Source organism: Rissa tridactyla, chromosome 8, assembly GCF_028500815.1.
Source record: "Rissa tridactyla isolate bRisTri1 chromosome 8, bRisTri1.patW.cur.20221130, whole genome shotgun sequence".
Lineage (NCBI taxonomy): Eukaryota > Metazoa > Chordata > Aves > Charadriiformes > Laridae > Rissa > Rissa tridactyla.
In genome coordinates this window covers 31,820,927-31,841,740 of record NC_071473.1, presented here as the reverse complement: position 1 = coordinate 31,841,740, position 20,814 = coordinate 31,820,927, and the positions used below count along the sequence as shown (strand labels likewise).

Here is a 20,814-nt window from a genome sequence, read left to right as displayed (position 1 = left end):
CGTGCTGGTGTTCAACTGTACGTTATACCAAACGGTGTTGGATGTGTGCTGCTGTGATCATCTGTGCCACAGGACTGGGTTTTTTTAATGTAAATACAGATGTGTACATTCCTCCTTCCCTGCACGATTGTGAACATCTGTTGCTCCTATCAGAAGTGGTGCTAGTTGTAAATTACAGGCTGCACTGCTGCAAAAGACCCTGATAAGGGTCGAGTTACAGTAGAAGGAAGCTAAACTCGGTTGAAATTACGACGTCTAAACAATGTTTGGTTTTGTTAATGCTCTTTAAAATAATAACGTTTAGCAGATGTAACGTTAGCCAAACGGTACGTTTCGGCTGGGCGGGCGCCCCGCGCCGCCCCGGCAGGGTCCCTGGGAGGGGGAGAGCTGCCGGGGGTGGATCCACCAGCTCCGCTCTGCCGGGGCGGCGGCCACCTCCATGCTCCGGACCCCCACGGCCGCTCGGGACGACGCTACGTCGAGTCCCGTTATTAGACCACTTTGCAAACTGCACCGGCCGTTTCTTCGCTCCTTCGCGAAACGACGCGCCGCCGTTCGAGCCTTTTGCCACGGCAGCGGCCGGGGCCCGGCGGTGCCGGCGAACGGCCCCCCCCGCGGCCGCGCCCCGCCGCCAGCCGTTGCCGGCAGCGGGCGGAGCGGAGGCGGGCGGGTTTGAAAGGGAGGCGCCGGCTGCCATGTAAGCGCTGCCCGGGCGGCGCCGCGGCCGCCGGCGGCTGAGCTGGGAGCGGCCCCGGCGCTCCGTCCCGTCCTGACCCGGCATGGGAGCGGAGCGGGGCGGTGGGCGCGGAGGGGAGCTGCCGCGCGGCGCTGAGCGGGCGTGGGGGCGGCCCCCGGGGAGCCCCCGGCCCATGGCCTTCATCATGATGAAGAAGAAGAAGTTCAAGTTCCGCGTGGAGCTGGAGCTGGACGAGCTCTCCTCCGTGCCTTTCGTCAACGGCATCCTCTTCTGCAAGGTGCGGCTGCTGGACGGGGGCAGCTTCAGCGGGGAATCCTCCCGGTAGGTGCCTCCGGGGCTCGCCGGCCAAGCGGCTGCCGGGGATCCCTCTCCCCAGCAAGCAGCCCCGGCCGCGCTGTCGCCGCCGCCCCTTTCCCAAGGGCTCCTCCGCAGAGCCGCGTCCCCCCGCCTCTGCAGCCCCCTCCGTCCGCTCCTCAGCTCCCCTCGGCGGCCGGGGCTGGGGGCTGAGGCTCGGCCGGCTCCCGCCATGCGGGGATCGGGGGCCCGGGGGAGGGAGCGGCTGCCCCGGGGCTTCTGGCGGCTCCCGTCGGCAGCCGGGGCCAGGGCCGGCGGCTGCGGGCGCGCTGCTCGTCTTTCCCCTCTGGAAGGGAGGCGGGCAGGGAGGTTCAAAGCTGTTGTGGCACGGCTTGCCGCCGGGCGGGCTGGATGTCTTCTCGTCCCGCCCGCGTTACCAGCATTAGCGGCCACAGGGTAGATGTGCGAGCACTTGTAGACTCCTCGTCTGCGTGGCTGCTCGGAGTCGTAACGCTTTGAAATAAATATTGAGGCTCTTAAACACCGAATAACAGGGTAAATGAATCCCTGAGTGGATGAGGGTTGTCCTAGAGAAACTGGTCACTTGTGCCATAACGCCTGGAGCTGTAAAGCCTGATGACTCTGTGGGTAACGGGAGGGGACGACACGTCTTGCCACCAAGAGTGAAGTCACAGCAGTCCCATGTGAGTGTTGCGACCTTAACGTTTTATTCTGTTGGACACTGGCTCACTGTGTTTCGTTCTGTGGATATTTACATGGAGAGTTAACAAACAGTTTTGTGGAAAAGTGCTCTCTTATTTCCTGAACATATTCAGGTCATACGCGTTACTGACCATTCATGCTTAATTCTGCAGTGCAAGTGCACCAGTAGACAGGTGTCTCTTTTCTTTCTTCTTTTTTCTTTTTTGTTTGTTCTTTTGTGCCTCAGCAATAGAGCTATCATCTGCAGTGACGGTGGCTTCTTGATCCGCTGGTAGCGATGGGCAAACAGAGTGCAAGTGGGTCAATTTCTAGCAGGTGCCAGGCAAAGGCAGAACCTTGTGAATAAGAAGGGTGTGCTGTGGCTTCAGGTCTGGGCAGGAGGACACTACCCTTCCATTACACCGGTTCATGGTGTATGGGTTATTATATTACTTTAATGTTATTATGAAAAGGATTTACTGAAAAATATCTCATAGAATTCTGGGAGCAGACAAATCAGTAACAAATCTATGAATATTCAGTTATTTTCTTATTAAAACACTGCTGTTACAGAGCCTGCTAAATCATGTGCTTTTGATTCTGTAAATAGAATTAATCAATGAGAATAAAAAGTATAAACATGGAACTTTTGGCCTAAAACCTCCTTATTTAACCATTCCGTTATACTAGCTTGTATAATTAAAGATTAATTTTTCTTCTGTATGGTTGGAGGGTCTTCAACTCATCAGTGTTCTGCTCGCATTTCATGTCTCTTTTTCTTCAATGTTTTGCTTGTGAGCGACTTCTTCATAAGTAATAGATGATGACGCTGATCATGATTTTAGGCAGTAATGTGCCATTACTGTCCTAATGTAGCCCTTACTGCCTTGAAGTCATTTTCACAGGCTGACACATATCTTCTGGACAGTATCTCTATTCTAAAGGAGTTCATTTCAGCTGAGCTGATGTTTTTGATACATTATTGTGACCTTAGCCTTTTTTGCCTTGCCTGTTTAAAAGCTTGAAAGCAAACATGCATGTCTTTATGAATGTGAACAGTGTATTAGAGTAAAATATGCGTGATAGGAGGTGTATATAGGAAGTGTCAGTGGAAGTGTGACAATGTAAAAAAAATGCTGTTGAAGTATTGTGTTGGAGTCAAAGAAGCTTTGAAATTTTTCCATTTTCTTTTTCTGGGGGTATGGCTTAAAAATAAGAACAGCAGTGAAATATATGCTGGTCTACCAAAGTCCCTGTGAGCGGAACTGGTCCCTTCCTGCTGGACTGAGAAGTGTTGAGGTACGCTGGTAAGAAGGTAAAGAATTCCTCTGCAGTGATCCTTCAATGCTAATTTAGGGAGTGCCTTTGCTCTTGGCTTAAGAATTAACAGATGGATTTTCACAGTGGTGATTCAGCAAAGGTCTGAATAACTAAGGAAGAAATTAAGTTAACATCAGAGTGGCAGCATTTCAAAACTTGCTGTGAACTTTTTTTTAATGGCTATCATCTTCTAGTTGCACACATTTATGAGTTTCAGTGTGAGGTGGCAGTTGTATCCTTAAAGTAGCGATCTTTATAGTGTTACAAAAGAAGTTTGAAGAACTCCATTGTATTTCAGAAAGTAATATACAAACTCATTTCAAATATTGCATAATACATCGAAAAACTGACCATGTCTTCTTAATAGCTTTTATTTTTGTTACTGACTGAGGTCTAGTAAACTATAATTTTTTGGGGAGAAGTTATTGAGAATTGAGGTCTCAAGTTGGTACTGATACAAACCAACTGCTGCCTCTTGCCTTAAAAAAATAATTAAAAAATAAAATAAAAACCGGCAGTCATATCAACAGGCTATAAACACAGCCTAACATTATTAGCATTTTCTTTCCGAAGTTTACTCATTGAGAAAGAAATGTCATAAAAACACAGCACTGATTAAAGCCCTGTTCGTGCAAGCAATTGATACCTACATCATCCCTCTGAACATTGAAGTGGGACGAAAAGCAGACAGATAAAAGTTCAAGCTACTGAAAAATATTCTTTTCACTTCTCAGATCTTTACTGAGAAAGAGATATGCAAGAAATATGTTATGAAGACATGGTCCATGTTATTGGAGACTTGTCAGAGTCCAACCACTTTTCCAGCTGACACAGATATGTGCCTGAAGTGTATAGAAATTCTGTGACCAGATAAAACCAGCTTGTATAGTGCAGTACACAGTGATCTGGTTTGTGTATAAATGGCAGCTATATTCATTGTTTACACATAACTGTGGTTTTTTGTGTTTTTATGTAGTTGTTTAGAACTCCAATTTGAAAACTTCTATTTGAAACTTTCCTATTTGTGAATTTTCTATTTGCGTATTTATGAATATTTACTGTAGGAAAAGAAAATTCTGTATTATAATGCTAAATGCTTAATTACCTGACAAAATATTAAACTTTTTAATGTAATCTGGTACTGTCAAATAGTATTTTGACCAAAGGACATTGAACAGCCAAGTAGTAGCAGTGTTTAAACCTAGGGAGGAATGTTTGGGTGTGTGTGCAAGAACAGGACCCTGGAATTCTAGGGAGAATTCTAGGGGTAATAAGCTTTGGCTCTGTAACATGGAAAACCTTGAAAGAAGTTGCAGGAGGGGGAGGTTGTGTTTGGTTGTTTCAGCAAACTGCCAATCATCCACAGACTGTAATTCCAGCGCCCCCCCCCCCCCCCCCCCCCCCCCGAAATTGCTTTCTAATATGATTTCTGGATCTTTACAATAGTATTTTTAGATTTTATAACAAAGGGTGGATTTTCAGCAAACAGACTGTGGATGTATGCAAAGTTATGCTAACAAACCTCATTTTCATTTAGAAAACTTTCTAGTTTAAGCCTGGCTTCCTATGTGGAAAGGTGTCTTTCTACATTTCCGTTTTTTCCCTGGGCCAATGATAATAGGTGTCTCCCCGAAATTGGATACGTTAATACAGGATGCTTGTGCAGACTCCAGGATACTATGTACCTGTACACTGCCTGGTCATAACATACTGTGCACATAATGTCTATGGCACCATGAAAGGACAGAAGATTATTACAGGGCAGAAATTACACCTATGAATATTGTGAAGAGAAAAATACTATCTTAAGGTATAGACTTGACTAAATAGTAAGCATATTTATTCAAGGTTAGTGTAATGCAGACATAAATATATTGAAAGTATACGCTGTCTGCAACTGCCCTCATTTTAACAGCCTGAAGAAATAATTGATGGGCCCCTAGAGTAGACAACTGCTTATAGTCTGAGCTGTTTCTCCACCAGCAGCAAAAGAACAGATGGGATAAGAGGAAATCAAAGAAGTGTTGGAAAGTAAAGGTGTGCTTCCAACACTGTACTGTATAGATTTAGGCTACTGTATCTGTAAGCCTGGTAGTTACATTTTTAGCTTGATTTCCACCTGCACCCCACTCAAGCTTCTTGGCTGGGGTTTTCTTATGACTGTAGCCTTCAGTTTGGTCATATTCCCCTGCCTTTGAGATCTGATTTCTGACACTTTAGGTTGCTGATGTTTCTCTTTCCCTTCTTTTACAAACAACATTGAAAACTACAAAGCTGATTATGATCAGTACATGTGTGACAGATAGAGATTAGGGGCTGTTGACAACTATAACTTTTTCATCAAAATATTTTTTTTTCCCCAGTGGATTCCAGGGAAATTTTTTTTCTTTTAATGTACAGCATGCCCTTGAGTCCTGAGTGGCAATCTCAGAGATCTTGCATTACTTGCACAAATACATTCTCATTCCTGATAGGTACGGGCTAGAGTAAGTAATTGTCTTCTGTAGAAATTGATATCTTATCTTCCAGATAATAAGTACTACTTACTTCTAGTGACGCTTGGCTACCTCCTTCTCGACTGCCTAAAACTACATTTGGTTTTTGTGACTCCAGCGAGTACATTTTCTGCCTCACTGGACTCTTCAAATTGCTTTTTACCCATTGTTTTCCCTGTTGCTGCTATTGCATTTGAAAGGCAAAATTTCTCCTGATAGTAACACAGCTTAACCAGCTTCCTGTTTTTAAGCAGAAGTACTTGTTAGAGAAACATACCTGTCAGGCGGAATTACTGTCCCTATCGCTCTCATCTTCCTGCATGACGTATGAATCCTGTTGACAGCCTTCAGAATTGGTAAAGGACAATATGACTTCTAGTAGTTTTTCATCTGTAACTGGATTTGCAGTTGGATAAACTGAAACAAAGTAATCTTCAAGCGCTGTTAGGCAAATTGGTGGTAGGATAAAAAACCTGGTTTGCAATTTTGTAGCTGCTCTTTTCAGATTACCTAAGATCCGCTTAGTGTTTTTTTCAGTTGTGAGACTGTTGGTTGAGCAGCTTCCAGGCCCTGTCCCTCTCTGTAGAGTGGAAGAGGTAAGAAGGGGAAGTTCTGTATGCAAATTATAACTTTTTTTTTTTTAATGTAGTGCCTTTGTACTTCTTCAGCCTTTCATTAATAGTTACAATAAAATCAGTTTAGTCAACAGATTTAGAGAATATGCTTGACGAAGGTAATGTAATGTACAAGGATTGGTGTGGATATTCTGGACAGGGCTGAAGGGTAAGAAAAAGCTTAAAATATTAATGGGAGAGTTAATGTACAAAGGTGGAAGAGCAATGGTGTGGAAATAAGAGGGATGAAGAAATCAAATATCTGAAATAGATTGGAGGAAAATCAAAGAATTAATTAAGGGAGTAAGGAAAATAAAATTATATCTGAAGAGGGTCATCTTTGGGCTACGGTAGGAGATAAAATGTTTGTACAGACTGCATTTTGCATGGGAGGTAACTTGTTATTGCAGATATGAAAAGCGCTTATTCTTTTGAGACATTTGTTACTGTAAGTACCGGTAGGAGATACAGCAGCAGCTAGCTTTTCAGGAAAAAGTTCCTGAAAAAAGATGCATGACAGGCACCTGTTAAAGAGGAAGGGGTGAGGGGGAAAAGCTTTTATGCTTAATGTGTCTGGCTTGTGCAGGAGAACTGGCACTTCCGTTCAAAAGGGCTGTTGATGTTATCAGTTTGGGGTTTTTTCTGCCCTTGACCCCAGCACAGTATTTTACTGTCATAAACTTGCCATTTGCAAGCAGCATAGCACCTGATTGCCTTCATATTTTAAGGGCTATTTCTGTTCAGGGAATAGTTGGTGGAAGGGAGTGCTGCAGATCATATAGTGCAACTTCCTGCTCAAAGCAAGACTAACTTCAGTTAGATCAGGAAGCTCAGAGCTTTTCCTATCAACTTTGAAAATCTGAAAGAATGGTTTCCAGTCTTTGTAGACACCTATGCCTCTGCTTTACCACTTTTATTTTGAACATTTTTTCCCCTTATTTTATCTTGTTATTGCCTCTCTTTCTTTCTCCGCTCCCCACTAAGAAACATCTGGCTCCATCTTCTCTCTAACTCAGTAGAGATGGCTGAAGATAGTAGTTAGATCTTCCTTCACCTCTTCTTCAGATTTTAAAAATCCCATGTTCCCAACTTCTCCTGCATGAGGTGCTTCCTCCCCCTCATCCCTGACTCCGGACCCTCATCTCACACCCCCTAGGCTTGCTTTAGTTTACCAGTGTCTTACCTCTACTGAGAGGGCCACAAAAACAGGCACAGTGCTGCAGATACAGCCTCACAGATGCTCAACAGAGGGGAACAATGTCTTCCTTTGAACTGCTGGCTACAGTCTTGCTAATGCAGCTTGCCCTTCACAGTGCTAATTCTCTTTCAGGTCTCTATTTGCCTGTAACCATCAGTTTTTCATAAGTAGAAGTATTCCAAAGGAGCTCTATTTCCAAGTGATGATCAGTTTACACATATTTATAAGAAATACTTGATGTGAAATGTTGCTAGTTAAATCTTTAACCTGTTTATTATGAGTAAAAACATGTGGAATAGCAAACGATTGCTCTGTTAAAGTTTTGCATGTACTAACAGCAAATTAACTGGGGAGTTGTGCACTGTAAACAAGTGGAGCTCTTCCTGCAGAGCCAGCTGTTTGCTGTTTGCTTAGTGCTGAAATTTGTGAAACATTGAAGCTGTGTTTGTAAATGACTGGTTTTGTTCAGGTTTTTTGCAATGCTTAGGAAAAAATGTTTTTGTTGGAGAGAATGTATCTTCTTCTATGCCTTAGGCATGGACGAAACACAGAATGTTAAAGAAAAAGTAAACTGTGTTTCTTCCTGAATACAAGAAATAAACTGAAGCTTTGCATAAGTTTATTACTACTTTGGAGATCATGCTCTGAACTCTAACTTCAAGAGATGCATCTTTCTATATGAAGACTAAATTTAGCCATTCTGTTTATCAATAACAATTTAAAGTATAGCTTGGTATTTGAAAAGTTATGTTGAATATTTTTTGCTCCTTTGTAGCTCAATGTTCTTCAAAGATGATGAGGTTGGAATTGGTACATGCGTGGGCAGCATGTATGTTACGTGTATTAAGTTATGTGTATTAGATGCACAGAACATATTTGAATAAAATTGGTACTGGTGTTGGTGCTAGACGTCTTTTTATTTCCTTTAAAATACCTGTGTTAATTTCATATTTATGTTTTATCAACTTAGCAGTAAGGATTTTAGTTTAATTTGAAAGTGAAGGATCTCTTTGTTGGGTGATCTTGTTTATATTTTGCTTTGTGTGTACAGTAGAGATATTAAAAGAAGATACATGAGTAAACCATACTGTTTGATGCTTCAGCTGCACGGCTCTAAACCAAACAAGAAGAGTACATTTCTGTGTAGTAAGAGTGATTTTCTTCTGAGGTTCTTAACACTTCACAAATACCAAGCTACTTGGCATATCCTGGGGGACTGAATAGTAGTGCTCAGTGTTTTCCTTGAAACTGGATGGATAAGAGAGCAACTCAATTGCTCTGGGAGCCTGTTGCACAGGTATCTGTATCTTTCCCTCAACTGTGAGACTGCACAAATTTTAAAAGGAAGTAGATTTTGGTTAAGAGGGATGCAAGAGGGTATTCTTCTCTTGCACGCCAAACCATTATGTGTTTCCTAGTATAAATGAGAACTCTACCCAACAATGCCTTCCTAATGCTAAAGATAGCCTAGGAAAGGTCAAATCTTACTGCAAAGTACCTGAACCACTGAGGGCACTGCAAATGTGGCTGATAAACTGTTAGATTGTAGGCTAATGCCTTAATTCCTGTCTCTGTAAGGTGGGATCATGATATTGGCATTCTTTGTTAGGTGCTCTGGAAAAGCTTAGGTTGCTTAGGTTCTCTGCAGAAGAAAGATGTTTGCATTTATATGTGGTTTTTTTATATATATATATATAAAATACATATATGAATGGGATATTGTTCCCATTTAAGAAGATCATTTCCTACACTAAAATAACTTTGTGTTACTCCAATCTACTAAACACTGTATTTGTGTCAGAAGGACAGAGCTAACAGTATGAAGTTTATTCAGCCAAGGGTTGATCAAAGGAAGATGTTACGTTAGGCGGTAAAAGTTCATATGCACACCCACAAATGAGTGCAGGAAACAAAGGCAGGGGATGGCGAAGGAGCTAAAATAACACCCTGCCCCAGCTACTCCCGGGCCTGTCACAGGAGCTATCAGCCCATCAAAGGTCCATCTACGCAAGCCCAGGGACACAGAGGCAGGTGGGGAACTGAAATTATGGACTTGGACAAGGGGACACCCTGTCCGGGCCCCTCCCAGGGCTGTCCCAGGAGAGCCTCAGCCCCATTGTCCAGGCAGGAAACCCATCATGTTGAGCTAACACTCAAACCAAAGCACCTTTTGGACTGAGGGGAGTTGTTGCATAGTGCTATGAGACACATTATGGGATGCAGGGGAAGAGGCTTATGGGATGTTCAGGGGAGGAACTAAAGGTGAAAGAAGGGATGAATTTCGGTGATTTGGGGAGGAACAAGTATGGGGAAAACAGAGAGGTAAAGGGATAAAAGGGCTGGTTATGTATTAATAGTTTGCTGGTTGGTACATTTGTCTGGCCATGCCCTGTTTCTAATCAGTGCAGTCTATTATATCTTCTTATTAAACTGCATGCTAACTCTTTCCTGGGTGAAGGGCCCTCTGTTCAGTGTGTGTGTGGAGGGTGGCGGGGTCTGAGTGCCAGCAACTGCAGTCCAGACTGTGCATCAGACAGCCCAGGTGTTTGTGCTGTCAGCAACAGGAGAAACCTGAGTGACTGGACTTAAGTGCCAGACACAGGAATGGGATGGCAGGTCACAGGGGCTTGTGTGTCCGTTGTGTCAGCAAATGTCTCGGTGCCAGCAACGGGCCTGGGATTGTGGGCCAGAGCACCCGTGTGCCTGGGTGCCAGCAACTGCAGAGACCAGATGAGCGATACCAAGTGCCAGCCACTGGGGTGGAACAGAGTCAGAGACCTGTGTGCCTGTGGTGCCAGCACTTAGTGTGCAGGTGTGTGTAAATGCTATCAGGGATCAAGACTGACTAGGTGTAGAGTAGGTGGTGTAGTCTGGGAGCCATACATATATAAATACATACATATATATATATATATACACACACACAGATAAGTCTTGCTAGCAGACCTCTGTCCTGTTCATCCAGAGGGGAGTGGGATGCGGCTGTTGGTGCTGGCTGTCTCTGCGCGTGCTCTGTGTATTTGTCATTGGTGTGGCTGGCTGTGTATTTGTGGCGCTGGTGGGTGCTTACCAGGAATACATCTTCAGCCTTGCTACTGGTTGGATCTGGGGAGTAGAGCTGCAGCAGCCTCAATTCTCTCGGTCTCTCTGATCAACATGATATATTTTCCCCTAAAAGAAGCAAGCAAAACTTAGGCAATATTGGAGAAGTTGCACTCACTCAGAGAACTTCTCTAAAGACATATTATTCACTGTACTTTGGACTCTAAGAACCCAGCCTCAACAATTCTTAGAAGTCCAAAGCAACCCTCCCAACAAACTACCAGCTTTAAAAAATAACAATAATATTCCTATTAACCTTATGGAGTGAAAAAGCTATTTTTTTCAAGGTATTTATAGTGAGTAGGTAACTCACCTTCTGTCCAAAAGCTGTAAGATGTCTAAGCAAACACTCCTTTCCTTAACATAAAGAAGTGTACTGACCCAATTGATTCCAAAAATATTTCTAGAAGTAGTTTCATATGAAAGTAGTCTAATATAAAGATTGAATGGCATCTTAAAACTGAAAAAAATTGCTTCCATTTTTGTTGTTTCTTTGGTGACCAATGATTCTAAAATCACTAAAAAACCAATTTGTTTAACATAATCATCCACATATGGATAAATGTTATAATTGGCTATCTAGAATTGAGATAAAAACTTGAATAAACAATTTGCTAATTAGTGGAACACAGTATTTTGGTAAATGTCCACAAGGAGTTTTGGCTTCTTTGTTTCTAAGCCTCTCCTCCTAAAGCTTTTCCATTTGGCAAGAAGGGATTTTTCCCATGACACTTAAGGTCCTTAAAAGTGATTTATTTTTGCATTTGTAGCTATTTGTTGAAACAAGCCATTATTCATATCCTTTATCCATGTGGAAATGAACAAACAATCTGCTGGTCAGCCCATCACTTGTTAACAAATTAGGATGAGAGTTGGCTGGAGTAGGATTTGTTGTTTCTTTAGTGTTGATTTTCTTGTTGATTTTTCTCTTTTGTGGATCAGAAGAGAAAAAATAAGTCTTTTATCCATCGTTCTAAACTGCAATTTTGTACAGTACATAAAATGGATACAGAAAAAGACTTGTCTACAACTGAAATCTTGCATTTGAAATTTAGTCAATGTGAAATTGTCCCTGTAAAGAAAACACACTTAATTTGTTAAACTAATGGTAACTTAAACTATACTTTGGAATCAATGTATTTTAAAATATTTGTCTATTCAATTTATTCTCGGCTAGGTCTTACTGACAGCATTTGTTAAGTCACACTGAAGCCGTAGAACCCAGTACAAATTTGAATGCATCTTAGTAACTAAGATATATTTTGATTCATAAAACAACTGGTTTTGCTTTGCATGTGGTAAAGCGACTGTGAGGCTCATAGGAAACTGACTCATAACGGAAAGCTTTCTCCAGCGTGGCCTGTAGCATAGGCACACTTGCCAAGAAGTTATCTGGGTTCGTTTCCATAGTAACCAATCAATATAACTGTTTATTTACTAAAGGCCTTGCACTTGAACTACGAATCTCAGAAACTTAGACATTACTCTTTATAGTTAAATGTTCTGATTATTTGACTTGGTTTTTTTCAGCCTGAGGGGAATAACTTGCTTTTCTTTGCACAAAAATTGCCTTAATTAAAATACGACAATTTTTTCTCTATATAATGTTCATCAGGGGTGGCAGTTGGTTTGGTTTTTTTGTTGGTTTTTTTTGTGGTTTTTTTTGTTTGTTTTTTCAGATTGTGTACTAATGTTTAAATATCTTGGGATTTTTAAAAAACATTGTGCTAGTAAAAGAAACTAATGGTACTTTTTTGATGTCCTTATGAGGAGGAAAGGGGTATTCCTGGTCTTACTTGATTTTATTTTTACAAGAGTAGTGCATTAGTATCTGAGCAATTATATCAGTGGACAAGGAAAGAGCTACAGATGTCATCTATCTGGACTTCTGTAAGGCCTTTGACATGGTCCTCCACAACATCTTTGTCTCTAAACTGGAGAAATAGGGATTTGATGGGTGGACTGTTCAGTGCATGAGGAATTGGTTGGATGGTCACATCCAGAGGGTAGTGGCCAACAGCTCCATGTCCAGATGGAGATCGGTGACAAGTGGTGACCCTCAGGGGTCCGTACTGGGACCAGTACTGCTCAATGTCTTCATCAATGACATAGACAGTTGGATTGAGTGCAACCTCAGCAAGTCTGTGGACAACATCGAGTGGCACAGTGGACACGCCTGAGGGACAGGATGCTGTCCAGAGGGACCTGGACAAGCTCAAGAAGTAGGCTCATGTGAACCTCATGTGGTTCAACAAGGCCAAGTGCAGGGTCCTGCACCTGGGTTGGGTAACCCCCACTATCAATACAGGCTGGGGGATAAAGGGATTGAGAGCAACCCTGCCGAGAAGGACTTGGGAGTTCTGGTAGATGAAAAGCTGGACGTGAGCCAGCAATGTGTGCTCACAACCCAGAAGGCCAACTGTAGAAAGTGGATGTTGGAGAAGAGAAGGTTCCGGGGAGACCTTATTGCAGCTTTTCAGTACTTAAAGGGGGCTTGTAAGAAAGATGGGGACAAACATTTTAGCAGGGCCTGTTACAACAGGACAAGGGGTAATGGTTTTAAACTAAAAGAGGGTAGATTAAGATCAGATATAAGGAAGAAATTTTTTACAATGAGGGTGGTGAAACACGGGCACAGGTTGCTCAGAGAGCTGGTATATGCCCCATCCCTGGAAACATTCAAGGTCAAGTTGGATGGGGCTCTGAGCAACCTGATCTGGTTAAAGATGTCCCCGTTTATTGCAGCGGAGATTGGACTAGATGACCTTTAAAGGTCCCTTCCAACCCAAACTATTCTATGATTCTACAGTGAATTTAATGACTTAAGATAGTGACATAAATATCCCTTCTCTATTTGAAGCAAAAAATTGTAGCTAGACAGCTCACGATAAAGGTAAAACTGATTTTGATGTGGTGGTGTTTTTAAGAGAGAGAGGGTGTTTTATTTTTTAGTTTTTAGGATAATCTCAAAATGTTACTTGGAAAAAAAAGAATTTAAAAAAGAATACGGTGATTTCATTTCTAAGTTACTGGACCACTGTGGTCTGCAGAAAAAGAGCGTTCTCAGAAGTTGTTATTTTTAAGCACAGTATATGAAACCTGCAAATATGCAGACCCCAGTTACCCATGCATCTGGGTAGCTCTGTTCTGCTTGACAGAGGACATCTAATTGACTATTTTCTTTACCTGAGACTTGAGCACCTATCACAGAAGTGTTATAAGTTATTCTTAGGCCTTCTAAGTGTAGCATATGTTAGCAGTTATCAAATAAGGTTGTAGTTTACTTAATGACTTCTTGCTTAAGCCTGTTTGCAGTAGGGGATGAAACTATTAGTATTTGTCTTTTTTGAATTTGGGTTCTATTTTGGATTTAAATAACTCATATACTAGCAGTTTGGGATTTATTTTTTTTCCAAAGCACAGGAAAGTTTACAATATAAAACATAACGGATAAAAGGTAGCTCAGCGTGTACAGAGCCTGTTCCTTTTTGGTCACACGCTTGAATATGACTCAGTGTTGTATCATCAGAATCCGTTAGTCTGTGTGGTGATTAAACTGACTCATTTTAGGCAGGCTAGTTTATTCCTACCTTAGGAAGTCATGGTGCCAGTGAGCACTGTAGCTGGCAATCTCACCAGCACAGCAAATCGGAGCTTTTGTGTGAGCCTTGCAATTCATCATTTCTCCACAGGTGATAAACTCTGACTCCAGCTTACGTGGAATTCTACTTCTGATAAAGATTCAGACTGGTTCTTCAATAATAAGCTGCTGGAAGAAGTTAATATATAAACATAGGAATGTACGTATTAGAAAAATGTAAGAGAAAGAAAAGGACAAATACTGCTTTAATATGCGAAGACTGTACTTGAACGATTAGGACAGTGTTTAGCACAGTTTCTCCACAGTTCCAAGTTCTGAGTTTAGAAACATGGGACTAGAAAAGAGCTTTTGATCATTGAGGCAGGTCCCTCAGAATCACACTCCTTATGTCCCCTGTTACTGACAAACCGGCCAACCTTGTATTTAAATACAGAAAGATTTTTTTTGCTCCTACTTTTCTTATTTGAAGGCCATTCTAGAAACTTCCTCTGTGGTTTGAGACCTTATAATTTTCAGTTTTAAATGGGTGTTTGATTATGCCTTATTTTGGTCCTAACCACTTTTCATTTGACTTAGTTATTTAGTCTCTGGAGTGTTTGAATTACTTAGTGTATTTTTATTATATGTTATTTTTTCTTATAAGATACGGGAGTTTCTAGTACCTGTTCATTTTGGAGTCTGTTCTTGTTCAACCACTTACCCAAACAGAATGATGTGTTCCATTTGAGCCTTATATAATGACATTAATATAGCTGAAAGCATCCCACGTTTTGCCTTTTTTTTGAGCCGCATCATATATGAACAAATCTGTTCAGATATTAGTCACAGAATCACACACAGAATGGTTCATGTTGGAAGGGACCTTAAAGGTCATCTAGTTCCAACCCCCCTGCCCTGGGCAGGGACACTTCATTGCTCTCAAATGGCAAGCTCCCAGTATGTAGCTGAAATTCTTGTTTGCCCCAAGTATATTACTTTGCATCTGGTTATTGTACATCATCTCCTTTGTACTTTTTCAGGACTCAAATTTATCTAGTTCTACTTGTATGATGCTCCCTTTTTCTGTATTGAAAAACTACTTGTCAAAGACAGTATCTTGAGCACATTCCAAAGCTCAGCAGCTTGGAAGACAGTGCCTGGGAGCTGATTTTCAGAAGACTTCACCCTCCTGAGGCAAACTGGAGAAATCAGGGTCTCGTTCATTTGCAAAAATACATGGCTGTTGAATTTTTCTGTAGATCTAATAGTGTGTTCAAGCTTTGAAACAAGTTATTAGTCTTGCTACACAAAGAGAAGAATGAAGGATGATTATTCAGGCCTTGGAAGAGATTTTGCATGAAGTGACCACTCTACAAACAGTGGAACCAGTGTTTGTTCTTGAGCTGTCCTATTGCATTTTATGGTCCTGAACGTATATGCAACTGATACTAAGCTTATGTTCTCTCTTTGCAGGGAGGTAGTACAGGCAAACTGTGTCCGCTGGAAGAAAAAGTTCTTATTTATGTGTAAAATCAGTGCCAGCGCCACAACAGGGATTCTGGACACTTGCACTTGCAGGGTGTCTGTACGGAAGGTAAGTAGTTCTTTTTCCCCTCCTCTCTTTCCCTGCTCTTTCTTCACTTGTTTTGGTTTAATTTTTAAATGTATGATAAGCTTCATAAAGCATATTCTAGCTGAAAGCATGCCAGGTCAAAAATCTGTAGTAATCCTATTAATCACCTTAGTTTGACTAATACATGGGGTTTTTTTTACATTCTTATTGAAAAGAACACTTATTCCAGCAAGACGACAAAGGAATCACTCATCAGTCCTTATAAAGTTAGCCCTTAATAGATACTTCTGGCAAGCAGCAGTAAACTTAGAAGCCTTGACCTGTGCTAAGTACCAGAATTTTGTATGCAGCACTTCCTACTGTTGAAGCTAGACTTTGCAAGAGCCAAATGCTGGTTGGCATCAGGCACTCGCCCTTTCCCCGCCTCTGCAAGATGACAGTCTCCTGCTGGCCTGCACTGAGGACATTATTAATACCAATTTCTAAATGACAACAGTACAGCCCAGCAAATGTGCTTTCTAAAAACACAAAACAAACAAAGCAACCCAGTCAGTATCTTTAACATCGTCTTTTCTTTTTTACTAGGAGTTAAAAGGAGGAAAGGCATATGCAAAGGTAAATTGAGACGTATCTAATTTTGCCTATGAATTAGCTTTTATTTCTTGTCCTTTTATGCCGTTTTAAAGTAATTCCAGAACAGTACTCTAATACCCTTGATTTCATTATGTGCTTTATAGTTGATACAGTGGTGTTGGAACTCTCGATCAGTGTGTTTACTAGGTATATAGTAGTATTATACCACCAGAATGTTTTTTTTCTTTCCATTTAGTATGTTGAAAGTGTTGATAAAGGTAAACCCTTCTGCATGTGTTTACTTTTAAAATAAAAGAAAACTCTCCCTGTTCACTTTCTCTCCTGAGACTTTAATTTTTAACTGAAAATAGAACTATGCAGAATTTGACACTCGACATTTGCTTTCTGCTTTTTGCCTTGGGCTGCTCCCTTTAATGGGCATCCTCTTATTCATATTTGAGAGAAACTGCTGTTGAGTGGCCCTCAATACTGTGCATGTAGCAAGTACTTTCATTTAGTAATATGCTGGCTACTAACTTTGTTATTTTCTCTTAACAGCTGGGATTTGCAGATCTAAATCTAGCAGAATTTGCTGGATCGGGAAATACCACTCGTCGCTGTTTACTGGAAGGTTATGATACCAAAAATACAAGACAGGACAACTCCATTCTCAAAGTAATTTTTTTCCTTTATCGTACTTAAACTAATAAAGCAGAGAACAAGGGGTATTATTAAGCACTTAATGACATTTTAAACATATTTGCTGAACCCTTTCTAGAATGAAAACTATTTGAAGTAAGAGTAAAAACATCAGCATTGTTTAGAGAGAATCATTAAAATCCATGCAGTCAAAAATATTTCTCCTACTCTTTGAAATGCAGCTGGATAGCTGTAAAAGAAAAGCTTGCAAAAGGTATTCATATTCTAATAGGAATTGAAAAATGGAATAGTGAAGCATGATGAAAAAGTTAATACATTCACGTAAATGTAGCGATTATATCTTTAAGAATGGGCAACTCCCTGTGCAGCTTTTCTAAGACTGAATCTCTTAATTGGTTTACATATGTATAAGCCAGCTTCAACACCTTCATGACTCCTGCAACTTTCCCTCTTCTATTTGGTAGCAATGGATGTAACAATTGGTGAGTGCTCTTGCAAGAAACTCACCCTGCCATTCTCTCCAGTCCAGGGAGTTTAAAAAAATGAATAAGCTGCATAAACCTGAAAATAATTACGTACAGAATGTTACAAGTAAATTTTTTTAAGATTTCTTTTCCTACCAAGACACTAAGATTCATTTCTCACGCTATTAAGTATACTGTTTAAGCATGCACTTTCTCATTTCTTTACAATGGTCATAGACTTTGTCCAGAAAACTTTTAATTGATGGCTTTGACCCAGCTAACAACCTTTCTCAATGCATTGTTGTCCTATAGCATTTTTTACATTTTGTGGTTTTACTTTATCTCTGATGTTAGCACAATCAGTTCTTTGCACTTTGCTAAACAGTCTCAGCAAAGAACATATTTCAGCACTCACTGTTTTAAACAATATTGTTTGCTCATTAAGATTTCCTGTCTCTCTATTTTTTCCCTTGAAGCCATCTTAACTATTAACGATTCTAAGATTCTTCTTGATCTATGTATCTTTTGCAAAATCTTGTATGTGCAACTATGTTACTTGAAATGCTATTTTGTTGTTTGCATGTGTACTAAGAAAAAAGATGTAGTTTTTTGCATAAGTGGGTTTATTTGCGTATGTGTTGATGCCATTTTATTTTACTTAAATGTAAGATTTTTAGTAAGTATAACAGTGACATGACCATATATCACAGACCAATTCAATTTTTTTTTCTTACAGTGGGTTTTGTTTTCTTCATGTGTAGGTTTTGATCAACATGCAGCTAATGTCTGGAGACCCATGCTTTAAAACGTAAGTTTATAAAAAAACCTGTGTGGGACAGTTTTGATTCTGCATTCCATGCTCAGAATTACACTTCTAATTTGCATTTCTAAATCTTTCCTATCTGGGAACAATATTAAAAAAAAAAAAAGGGGCACAAACAAATGGGATGGTTGCTGAATAATGGCTCACATGGTAAAAATATCATTAGAAGTATCATAGTTGTCCTTGCTATTAAATACTTAGTATATTTTCAAGCCACTAGCCTGCACGTCTGTAATTAAAAGAAAAAATTAAGTGGGGAAACTGTTCCTGCAGCAAGTTTATATAAATATACTTGGTATGGGGTGATCTGACTAATGCTTGTGTTTGGAATATGTACTGCTACACCTTTTATTCACAAGTCTCAGATGATTTTAAAAATTTATTTTTTTAAAAAACAGAAGTGTGATATGACTTAGTACAAGAGAAAGCACTTACAGATATTTAGTTAGCAAAGACATTATGCAACTTAGTAAAAGATGCAAGAGGTAACATCTGAGAGGGGAAGCAGCTTACGAAAATACACTGCTATATATTCAGGATCCTTTGGCCTCATTGTCCTTAATCTGTAGTTAAGGAAATGTTTTGCTAGAGCACATTAACCTCCATAACTAAGCAGAGAACAGAAAAATGACGCATGCTAGGGAAAAACCTAGTCACGAGTAAGATGAAATTGTTGCCTTCTTTCTAGACTAATAAGCCATTTTGTTATGAGGCACCCAAGCTTAGTGGATAACTAACGTGAAACAGTGCGATTGGCAAGCTTCCTATTTCCAGAGAACACCACTATCTTGCTAACCATAACTTAATTATCCTGATCAGTGGGAAGTGAAGAACTCTCACATGTCATTTATATTATAAGAGAGATTTTACAACAACCTGAAAGCCATTCATTTTAAGGATAGGCTGAGAGACACATATAGAATCTGCTTCCATGAATGCAGTGGGGAAAATTCCTCAATACTTGCCAAGGTTCTTAATGCTGCTGCTTTTCTGTAATTTAGAATGTTGGTAGAGTGGGTTGGTCAAAGTATATATGCTTTTCAGTTTAATGTCAATCTTTTCTAATTCTACCTGACAGCAGATGGCAATTTTGTCTAGATCAGGTTTAAACCAACTTAGTTGTATTTTACTTCTCACAAGATATATGGGGGAGGGAGGGCTTAATGAAATAATTCCTTCAAAATGAATTTCATCCCTTAAATTCTAGTTTAACTCAAATTTTTCTTCAGTTCACTTTATTGACCACGTTGTTATACTGAAACTAGTAGGAGATGGAAACAAAATGAGAGGATGTATTTTCTTCCCACAACATGTGATTAAATTATGGAACTCCTTGTTCCATTCTTGTTCACAGCTACACGTTGCGAATGCTAAAAGCTCAAGAAAGAATTAAGACAAATTCCTGAATAAAAAAATTATTGAGGGCTATTAAGTATAAAATTTCATATAGAAATAACTATATATTAAGTATAAAACCGAACTTACAGATGAGGTGGTACTGGAAGAATATTCAGGAGATACATCAGGAGATGTGTGCCATATTCTCTCAGCATCTGTTGTTTACTGCTGACAGAAACAGGATGCAAGGCTACACAGACCTTTGGTCTGAGACAACATGCTTGTTCTTACGTTAGCCCTTTCAAACACAATCTAAGGCAGAGTTCCAAGTATTACAAATAACTTGAAAACAAAAATTGATCTTAAGGAAAACAATCTGGGAAAAATCGCTAGCTTCACCCTTGTTATGTCAATCTCAACTTTTTGTGTAGGTTCTCGACTTTCTTTTATACTTTCGGACCTTATGTTGGATCAAAGGTATCTTCCATTGTAAAGACATAGTGCTTACTTACTAACTGCTACACTGAAACACTTTGACTTCAAGCATGGAGTAGGTTTTTTATTCAAAATAATTTCACAAACTGAATTTAACCTCATCTTTTATCAGATTAACATAGGCAATCGATGTACCTCTGAATAATCCACTGAAGAAAGATAATAATCTCGTACAGGCTTAATCTGTAGCAGTAAACATATACTGAATCTTCCTTAAGTAAAAAAGATTGTGTTCAAAGTGAAATGAGGCTGCAGCTCCAAGAAAAGCAGCACTGATCTCCTAACTCAGTCTGAGGTACAAGTATGAAGTAACCCATGATTTGGAGGTTTTAGCTGTTTTGAGATAGGTTCTGGTGTAATTAGGATAATTGAGAACTGTTTTCTGTAGCAGCTAGAGACTTTGTGCATTACTGTTGTGGCTGTATCCTTACCGTTGTTTCTGAAGAATGTTGCCTGCACAAGTCTAGCTCAGATGATCCACCACATTCTTCAGTGTCCCCTCAAACCACTAAAGGCCCTTTCTCCTCTCTTCTTCTAACCTTCAATAAGAACAACACAAGATGAGATTTTACAGTGTTCTTACTGAACAAATAGTAAGAGGGTACTGTCTGAATTTGTTTGATTAGGCAAAGCTTTTCTATGTCTCTAGTTATTTAGCACCTCTTGATTTACTTTTGAGTCAGAACTCTTAGCAAATACATCAATGCTATTGATAAACAATTTCTCAAAGGCAATTAACTAATCATTAGTCTTGTATACTAATAAAACAATGTGTTTCTGCTCTTTGCTGGGTGGTAGTTGAAATTAGTACCTAAATTGTTTTCTGGCTCCCTCGGAAAAAATCTGTAACTGAAATTATTCAGACTTGGCATTTTCTTCCAAACTG

The 20,814-nt window shown here is 40.2% G+C and overlaps 1 protein-coding gene across 1 annotated transcript in view; it reads left to right on the top strand.

Moving 5' to 3' along the window:
- The first annotated feature begins 703 nt into the window (after window positions 1-703).
- EEIG2 (EEIG family member 2) overlaps window positions 704-20,814 on the top strand; it is a 28,193-nt gene continuing 8,082 nt past the window's right edge. Inside the window, exons 1-5 of the mRNA XM_054212511.1 lie at window positions 704-1,018; window positions 15,476-15,596; window positions 16,161-16,190; window positions 16,707-16,823; window positions 18,034-18,080. Coding sequence (XP_054068486.1) covers window positions 780-1,018; window positions 15,476-15,596; window positions 16,161-16,190; window positions 16,707-16,823; window positions 18,034-18,080 — 554 coding nt within the window. The 5' untranslated portion in view covers window positions 704-779. The remainder of the gene's footprint in view (window positions 1,019-15,475; window positions 15,597-16,160; window positions 16,191-16,706; window positions 16,824-18,033; window positions 18,081-20,814) is intronic.